Source organism: Ixodes scapularis, unplaced genomic scaffold (assembly GCF_016920785.2).
Source record: "Ixodes scapularis isolate PalLabHiFi unplaced genomic scaffold, ASM1692078v2 PGA_scaffold1__304_contigs__length_218370807, whole genome shotgun sequence".
Classification (NCBI taxonomy): Eukaryota; Metazoa; Arthropoda; class Arachnida; order Ixodida; family Ixodidae; genus Ixodes; species Ixodes scapularis.
Genome location: NW_024609846.1, coordinates 47,157,134 through 47,166,912, shown reverse-complemented (window position 1 = coordinate 47,166,912; position 9,779 = coordinate 47,157,134). Strand labels below are relative to the sequence as shown.

The 9,779-nt window shown below is 46.4% G+C and overlaps 1 protein-coding gene across 1 annotated transcript; it reads left to right on the top strand.

The window, feature by feature from the left end:
* Positions 1-8,789: 8,789 nt before the first annotated feature.
* Positions 8,790-9,503, top strand: LOC120838726 (the record flags this gene model as incomplete). The annotated part of the gene is made up of 1 exon (XM_040208769.1): positions 8,790-9,503. A coding segment is annotated over one exon (714 nt), but the record flags the coding sequence as incomplete, so codon positions are not given.
* Between the last annotated feature and the right edge of the window lie 276 nt (positions 9,504-9,779).

Genomic DNA, 9,779 nt, shown 5'->3' with positions numbered 1-9,779 from the left:
CTACCAAAAACGGGACGTCTACGAGTAGATGGCAGCACACAGAACTTCTCGGTGGCGTTGATCGAATGCAATTTGAGCGTTCTGGGTGATCTCTCAATCAAGTGTGTGACGTGAAAATACGTGCGCATTATGGTTTCCGTCCGCGTGGATATTGCCACATGGAAAGGATAGAAATGACCCTGCGTTGATCGAACCTAACGTTGGTTCCAATATTGTTAGGATAAAGTTTAACAGCAAACTTATTGTACCCTTCTTGAATATCGAAATGTCCAATATTTGTAGTGAAGCTTGTGCGATGGTGTGTTCACCCAATTTAGCCACGGCAATCGCAAAACTCTTGCTTGGCAATCTGCAGCTCTGGTGCCACTCCGTCCAAGTAACCAGAGGCACGGATTGACTGTGCGCCGAACTGAAAAGCTGATTTGAAAAAGACTGGTACGTAACATGTAATTATAAAGCGTTACTTGTACACAGTTTTTTTTTTCTTTTAACGTAACGATTTAATTTTTGATGCCCTTGGCGTTGTTGGTTAAGAAAGAGAACGAGAAACCTATTTTTGGTATTTTGGATGAATTAACAAGTAAAGGAATTTAGTTATTTTTCGGGGGAAGGTGTACAAGACAAGTTCCCAGCCTAGTGCTCCCCCCCTGCTCGCGCCTGTAATGTGCACGACTAGGAAACGTTTTATACACCATAAAGAGATATGCGCAAAAAATATGAGTGTGGCCACAAGACGACAAAAATTGGAAGTGGCTACTGATTTATTTGGACGACACATTCAGAGTAACGAGAATATAACGCTTTGCTTTCGAGCTCAGGTAACGCGTTTCTTTTGAATCGCAGTAACGAGTCGCCTACTTTCTGAGTAAGTAACGAGTAACGGTATTCAGATACTTTATTTCAGTAACGTGTGCATGTCGGCTTTGAAGCGTCCCTGTATTCGAAATGCTTTCCCGCCCACAATGTGCTAAGAAGCAAAAGCGATCGCTGTAGCACTTTCGCGCACATCGGGATCCTCACGTCGCTGTGTGACCGCCTCTGTTAAGCGCTGAAGGTGTTCAAGGATGAGAGGAGAGGGAGACGCATGCAGATAAGCGCGACAGGGTATTTATGCTCGCCGAGGTTTTTAGTTGTACGTGACATATGAGAGCTCAACTACCCAGAACAGAATTCGCGGCTCGAAATTCGCTTTCTTTCCGCCCGAAAACCGCCGATCGAGAACTGGCCGGTTTGAGTCGCGCTCACCCTCTTTCCCTTGGTCACGGGCCGTTTTCTAAGGTTTCGACGCGACCACCGAATTTAATCAAAATCGTGAGTCATTGAAGGCACGCAGTCAATATTTAAAATAGAAAAAAAAAACATGAAACCCATTCTTTGTGGCTTCCAAAAAGCTGCAAATGCGTTGATTGAAAAAAAAATGTTGCACAGACAGCCGAAAGCATTCTGTCCGTTCACTGCACAATTCTCAACATGGCGTCGTTTCGCGTATCGTGGGACTAGCGGATGGCAGCGGATGACGGGCGTTGGACACCTACTTCAGAACTATCGTTCATGGTACCGGCGAATTCTGTCTTCCTTATTCGAAAGAGAAATTTTGAACCGATCAAAAGAACTATAATATACATCCCGTACGAAACGCCCGGCCAGCAAGCCGATTGCACGAAGACGTCGCCGAGTCCTCGTCCCCTCTCGTGGCTGAAGACATCGCTCGCTCAAACGTCAAGCACGAGGTGCGTACTTCGAGTTGAATACATACGCGTACGGTTTCTTTACGAGGTGCGAATGTGGCCTATGCATGGTGGTGCCCGACTTGAAACCGAGAGTGCATGTATTGAAGGGAAATCGGCAGAAAACTTCTGACATACAGTCTACCGGCTCCATTACTACGCATGAAAGAGCTCCCAGCAGGGATTCTGCTTCCGGTGCTCGCCCCGTACGGTCGCATAATCATGCTCTCCTCAGGAGCGGCGAAAACGGCCCCGGGCGGCCGCGGTTCTTTTGTTGTCGATGGCGCGTCATCGTCCGGCGAGTACAAGGTGGTCCTTCCACCTATGCCTACAGGATTTACGTGTTTGAACTCTGTGCTCCTGCACTGCGACCTTAAGGCTGCGGTCCCACGGCAGCCATCTTGAACAAGGCGTTAGTTCAACCAATAGATGGCGACACGCACCCGTGGGGTGGCCGAAACATTGGTTCACAGTGGGATGGCTTGAGCACCATCACGTTCCCCTCGTGGCCTTGCTCGCGCCGCTGGCAGCTGTGCTCAGCTGGCTCAAGTAGCGTGGCCCATCAAACGGATGTATGCGAGAATGTCAGGCTGGGTATAAATTGTTCTCTGATATAGGGACATGCGGTTCGGCGGTTGTAACGGGCTTTCGCAATAAATCTTACCAAGAAGGAATCGAATGTTGATTGACGTGTCAATATTTTATCAATGAAAATTTCCTCTGCAGGAATGCACGGTCAGTGGACTCAATCTTCCAAGACGCCAGTGGAAGCGGACGTCAAGTAAACTGCTTTGCGATTTACGGTACTTACCTCACCATTTTAATGACGACTAAGAAAAGGTAAGGAAATATTATGTTTCACGGGGTCCGGAAGATGTTGTAAAGGTTATCACATTATAGTTCCTAGAAAACAAACGCCGTTCCAATATTTTCGGAAGTACCGACACACATAATGGTGTAAGTACAGCTTAGGAGGTATGTGATGAAAACCATCAGAAGAAATAGGAAGACGTTTATTTGCAATGAAGACGCTATGAATGAACAGCTTTTAGCGACGGCAAGTTATAAGCGTTCGGGAATTTATAAGTTGACGTGATTGCTAACTATGGACATGCAGAGAATGAAGGCCAGTTTTGTCGGGAGATGGTGTTGCGGTGATGACCTGATATTGGACGACTCATGGCAGACGAACAAGCATGTTTCTTCTCAGCGAATGGTAAGTGTCCAGTGTCAAGCACACCACGTGGCTACCGACGTTGTCGACGTTTCGAACACTTACCGCTTTCGACAAAAGTCCTGGCACCTGGGCTAACTTTGTGGAAAGACTCGAAGTCTTCCTTGAGTCCAACTCCATCATGAACAGTAACTGAATACGATCCACTCTTCAGTCGGTGGGTGACGAAACGTATCCACATCTGCGGAGTCTTGGGCGATGCGTACTCTAAGTGGCTGAAAGTTTACACGATGCCTGCCACGACGTTCAAACACGTCATTGACGTTCTACGGTCTCTTTTACCTACTTTTGCCCTACCGAAAATACTTTTCTCTGATAACGCACCAAATCTTGCTTCAAATAAAATAAGCAAGTTTTTGAAGAAAACGAACCGGCATCAGGCATCACATTAGTGCACCATACCATCCTGCAACCAACGGGCAAGCAGAACAGATGGTGTGCGAAACGAAAAAAAGCCCTTTTGAAGTTTACGGAAGAAGCAGTTCAGTGAAGAATCGCCAGGTTCTTGTTCCGGCAGCACGCGACGGTCTCATCTTACACGGAAAAAAAACCCGCCGAAGCAATTTTCGGCGGAAGAAGAGCCACACCCCTCGATCTCATGATACTATGGTCTACGAACAAAGATCGAGAGATTCCCAGATCGGGAGTAATAGCAGTTTATTCGGTCGGACAACTCGTCTACGTGAGGAATTTCAGCGGAAGTCGGGCCTTCCATGTAAAACTTGAGTAGAAAAGGCTCTATGTTGGTTGACCAGGAGGTGTCATCTCTTTGAATATGTTGGATATCAATGCCTTCAAGTGAAAATATAACTAAATCACAAAACTCTCTCTGTGTATTGTGCAACTGCCCTTGTATTTGATAGTAGAAACTATGGTGGTGATTTGGACCTTTCGCACCAGGCTCCTTTTTCTTATTTTTCGCCTCATACTCCATGCTTTGCGGTTTAAGTGAGGTAAGGCAAAGCGAAAGCCTCCTGCTCCATTCGTTGCTGACTAACGCGCCCGATATTGCAACCACAACGACATATTAGTTCCAAAGCGAGCGGCGCTCACTCACTGGGGCACCGCCATGTTTCCCCGCATCCCTACCGAGCCAGTCACGTGATCTCAAAATCCCTCTCCTAGGTACTGCGGCTAACTTTAGCCGCGGTTAGTGCTTCGAGCAAACGGGCCCAGGTTTGCGGTTGTACCGCACTGGCTAAATTGCTCACCCACAGATGAGACACCAGACGCCCAATAAGGCAGATTAACTTCGGGCTGTATAAACATACACACAACAATTTGCAATTAGACGCATAATAACAAAGAACACAGCGTGCCGCCTCTTTTCTTTGGATGCCTTTTTTTTTTTTTTTAACCAGCGCAAGTTCGTGCGTTTTCTCTTTTGAGACGGCTAGAACGGTCGCACATAAAACCCGCGTTTCTCCTATCCGCCCGCTTCCTCTTCTCATTATACGTAACTAAATAAGCTATAATAATGGTGTATTATTCATATTTACTTTCACTTTCAGTCAGGGAAAAGGAGTTTCGCGGGAACTAGAGTCAATAAATGAGCTTCGCTTAGAGTATCGGCACTCTCTTCCCCGAGAGTGTTGTGAACGCCGCCATTTTGGTGCTTGTGCAGAGCAGACGCAACTGCCGATCGTCATGATTCAAAAGTGCGACATCCTCAGCATTAGATTCGGTGTTAGGAAGCTCATGTAATGTTGCTTTGCTTTGTCGCAAACTGTTTAAAGTGGAGGACGGAAAAGCGTTTCTTGTGATTTCAGATAAAGCTTCAAATAACTGGCAACCAGTGTTGTGCCCGTTACCGAAAAAAAGTAACGAAATAGCGTTACTCGTTCGTTTGGTAAAAAGTAACGCGTTATCGAGCTACGTTACTCTTTTACAAACGTAATGATATACCGTTACCGTTACTTTTAAAAAATAACGAACGTTACTTTTACGTTACTTTTCTGTTCGAGTACATATGTTTGGCAGAGATGTATGATAAGCCTCTTTAACAAGCTTGGATAAAGATACAAATTTACAGAGTGGTTTCAAAGTGTTTTGATAAGCGAAGCTGCTTAATTTTCGGCGTTGCAGATTAGGCATTGAAACTGTAAATTAGCTGATTCTGTCTCCTTTAGTTGATACATTTTATTCAGACCTGCTGGCCATGGCGACGGACTTTCGTTATTCATGCCCATCTCACGCGCAGAATGAGTAGGAGATATGTTAGTCAATCGGCTTTTATAAACTACAGCATGCGAACGAGGACTGCTGGAACACAACCAGCCAACCAACACCCCTCATTTGTACGCCGGTTTTAGTAACTGTCCGGTTCATACTATTACCAGAGACTGATTTACTTCACAATCTGGAACAGGAGTCGAAAAAAAAAAAAGGTTTCGTGTTTGTAAGTCGTCTTTCCAGCTTTAAAACTTTTTTAAAATTTTTTTTTTATCATGACCTTAGGGAATTAAAGACTAATCAGTCGAAACATTCTTTTGTGTACAAAAGTGGGTCAGGAACTTTCAGGCAGCGAGGGGGAGAGCGAGGGTAAAAATATTCCACAAAGGATGTTTCTTTTTTTTTTGGAACTAGAGAAATGAGCAAATCGCTTCGCCACTATACTTCGTTTCACCTTAGGTCCGAGCGCGGCCAATGTTATGAGCCGAAGGGCCAATCAAACAGCGCAAAAAGTGCAACGTCATGGCGTGCTCTCTGCGCTTGATAGGACTAGCCGGTGGAGGAGTACGCACAGAGAGACGGTGAATACCGGCTAGTCCTATCAGCGGCAGAGTGCACGCCATGACGTTGTGCCTTTTTCTCTGTTTGATTCGCCCTTCGGCTCATAACATCGGCTACGCTCGGACCAAAGCTGAAACTAAGCATAGCTATCCACTGTTGAAACGAATGTCTCTCCACGACTCCCCCCCCCCCCCCCCCCCCCCCCCCCCCCCCCCCGCTGTCCACTTCTCCTGCACTAAGCAGGGGAGTGGAGGGAGGAAGGAGGCTGTAACGCAGTCGTTCGTTCAAGCCTTCTGGGTGGTGACACTATGAAAAAAAAAATGGAGGATGAACGGAATTAGCTGGTAGCCGAAGGTTTTTTTTCTCCTTCAAAAAGTGAGTTCTTTTTTTTTTTTTTTTTTTTTTTTTTTTACTGTGACGGATGCTGGTTTCGTGCAGCGAAAAGCTGGTGCAGGATTTCACCAGTTTTGGTCAAAAGTAACGAATAACGAGTAACGAAATTAGACAGCCGATACCGTAAAAAAGTAACGGAAATACTTTACTCGTTAGTCATTCAGAATACTAACGAGTACGTTACTGCGTTAGCGAAAAATGTAACGCGTTACCAGTAACGTCGTTACTAGTAACGCGTTACTTCCAACACTGCTGGCAACCATGATTTTAAGCCACAGTAAGGCCAAGTGTCGCTACTCTGAAGCGTATCTTATTTGATGACACTATTCATGCTCTTGTTCAAGAGGCTTGTAATACCTGGAGGGGCCATGACGTAAGCCCCGTGGATTCCACAAGCCACTACCTTTTGACGCCTGCCTCTTCTTCATTGTTCCCGCTTGTGCTAGTAAATTAGCTACAGTTCTGAGTAACGACACGCTTGGCCATATTGTGGCTTAAAATCATGGTTGCCAGTTATTCGGAGCTTTATCTAAAATCACAGAAAACGCTTTTCCATCCCTCACAAATGTTTAAACAACCCGCAACAGAGCATTGCAATATTGCATCAGCTTCCTAGCACCGCATCTAATGCTGAGGAAGTCGTACTTTTGGATCACGATGGTCGGCAGTTGCGTTTGCTCTAAGCAAGACCCAAAATGGCGGCGCCCAAAACAATTTTGGGGAACGGAGTGCCGATACTTTAAAGCTCATTTAGTGACTCTAGGCATAAAGTGAACTCGGCTGTATTCTTTTCCTCTTCGTCTTCATTGTTTATTGATTTCAATCATAGCGAATAATGAACACATTATATCACTCAACGCTTGTGTAATTATTTGTCTAAGATTTATTAGCCTGACCCAATACCTAAAACATTCAGTTATCGATAGTAAATCTTCCAATATATTTTTTAAATGTGGGGGTAAAAAGACACGGATATTGATGATGATACAGACGCCAACGCCACCCTCGGAAATTTTTTGAACATTAGAAATCAGCAGTTTGTCTGCCATCCGCCAGGTAGCGCAACGAAACACCCAAACAGTTTTAATTGTTTTTAAAATTAGCTAAGCTCCACACCTATTAAGAAACCAAAGCAAGATGATTGTGAAAATTTAATACATCGCAATGTATATATATACCAAACAATAAATATTATTAGATGCCAATAAATCTGTTTGATGTCCAAAAAAGATATGCGTCAAAACAGGTAAGTTTGAAACGCTCCTGGAGCGTTATAACTTTGAAAATGAAAAAAAGCCACCGTCCACTTCTTGGGCAACCATTGTAGCTCTAAATGTTATAAAAGATTTTATTATAGTTTAATTATTTCCTCAGCGGCATTTGAAGTACCATGACTCGAAGCACAGAAAAGTGCTACATTTGATATAAAATATCTAAAAAACAAAAAATATTACGCAACATTAAATTTTTTTTCTGCATATTACCAATTATAAGCACTACATTTGTAGCTAATTTCATTGCCCTAGCGCTTGTCATTAAAAACATATTTGTGCTGAAAATTGTCAATTTTAGGGCAATATTTAGAGGGATGAAAAAAACAAAGTAGTGCAAATACCAAAAAAGTGTATCGTTACATTCTGCTCCGACATCATCTTAACAAAACTGCGATATTAGAACCGCGTTATCTTTAATGGATCGTTCATAAAACATGAACTAGCGAAGCAAGTGAGGGTCCGCGCCATCATATTCGCAACGCTACAAATGCGCATGAACAGTAAAAACCAACACATACACAATATCAAATGAAAGAAGATTGCATTGCCTTTCGAATGACATCAATCCCACAAAACAGTATTTAAAGGGAGATGAGTAATGACCTGCCAAAAAGTACCTAAACTGCCACATTCAGTGGGACCGTGGCCTTAAGGGTCGCCCGTACCGGATTGAGGATTTCCGAGAGGAACTCAAACGTATTGCCGTCTTGAGGGACATTGTATAGCGCTCGGCGCTTTTCAGATGAACCATGTGTGGCTAGCGACGCTTCGGACTTCAGAGGCCAAGGAACGCCTGGTGAGCAGCAAGGAGCTCGTCGTGAAAAAACTACGCTCCGTCATCATCGACCCAAGCACAACCGAGGTACAGTGCTAATCACACTTGTCTATAACGCGCGAGCGTGCAGCTTTCTCCGGGGAGCGCTAGACTGGTGGCATTCGCGGAAAGTAAGCTAGTCACGTGGTGCAACATGGAACGGCCCGCTCGAGGGGTGTCCTGCCCACTCTATCAGCTTGATAAGCGATAAAGGTAAAGTGCTTTATGATATATTTTTGTTTGTTGATGACGACATCGTTGATACGCCTTAATGCTTCAGTTTGTTTATTGTTCGAGCAATGACGTTTGTAAAAAGCGTGCAAGCCGCCCTCCGCGTTCGCCGCCAGCTGATAGAGTGGGCAGGACACCCCTCCAGCGGGCCGTTCCATGTTGCGCCACGTAACAAGCTTACTTTCCGCGAATGCCACCAGTCTAGCGCTCCCCGGAGAAAGCCGCACGCTCGCGCGTTATAGACAAGTGTGATTAGCACTGTACGTGTGCGTTTGCACTGGATTCCTTTTCACGTTCAGGACGACGCCGTGCGTAGCCTTTTAGAACCGTACGGCAAGGTGATTGAAGTCGGCCGGGAGATTTGGCGAGTCGAGGGGTTCCAAGGAATAGAATCAACGACGCGTTTTGTTCGCATGACGCTGAAGAGTGGCCTCACCCCTGACGACATGCCTCACCAGCTGCGGCTTCACGGCGCGAACACCCTCATTGTCATACCAGGCAGAGTGCCCATATGCCTGCGATGCAAGCGTGCCGGGCATATCAGACGGGAGTGTCGTGTACCAAAGTGCTCACAGTGCTTTCGCTTCGGCCACGATAAAGATGAGTGTATGAAGACGTACGCTGGCGTCACCGAGGTACAGGCGCTGGACGAGCATGCGGCTTTCACGATGGACACTGAAGAGGCCGAGAGAGCCGCGCGTGGTTTGGGGTTCGACACCACACCGTCTACAGAGCAACAAGGGAAGCCTGCCGGAGATGACGGTTCCGGGGAGGGCGCCCTGGGGACAAAAAGAGACAAGTCAGCCCCTCACGTTCTGGAGCCTGCTTCCGGTCCCCGGGCCTCTGCCCCGACATCCCCTGAGGGCTCCAAGACCCCCACGGCCCGTCCTTCGACGACCGAAACGACCTCCAAGCGCCACGACGACATGGACGAAACCACCGACTCAACTAAGCGCGGCCTTGAGGATACGCCCCCGAAAGCCGACACGACGCTCAACCCTAACCCTTGTTTGGGGTTCGAGAAGAACAAGCGGGGCCGTTTCAAGGTGGTGCTGAACGCACCTCCGGACGACCGGCAACGCTGCGACTCCGAGTAAGGCGGCAACGCCTGGTTTCCAGAACTGGTGGAAGAACAACAAGACAAGCGCTGCATCATAGCCTTCATGATTTGTACGCTCAATTCGGCCATTTCGGTTGCAACACTAAACGTAAGAAGCAATACCAGGTGCAGCGCCTAATGCAGACACAGAGACCCGATTTCTTAGCGTTGCAGGAAACCAAGATGGCCGAGGAGGAGCAGGTTTTTAGCGCAGTACAGCCTTTTTTACACTCGTATGAGGTGTGTGTCACTCCCGCGGTAGGGGTCTCGGGCG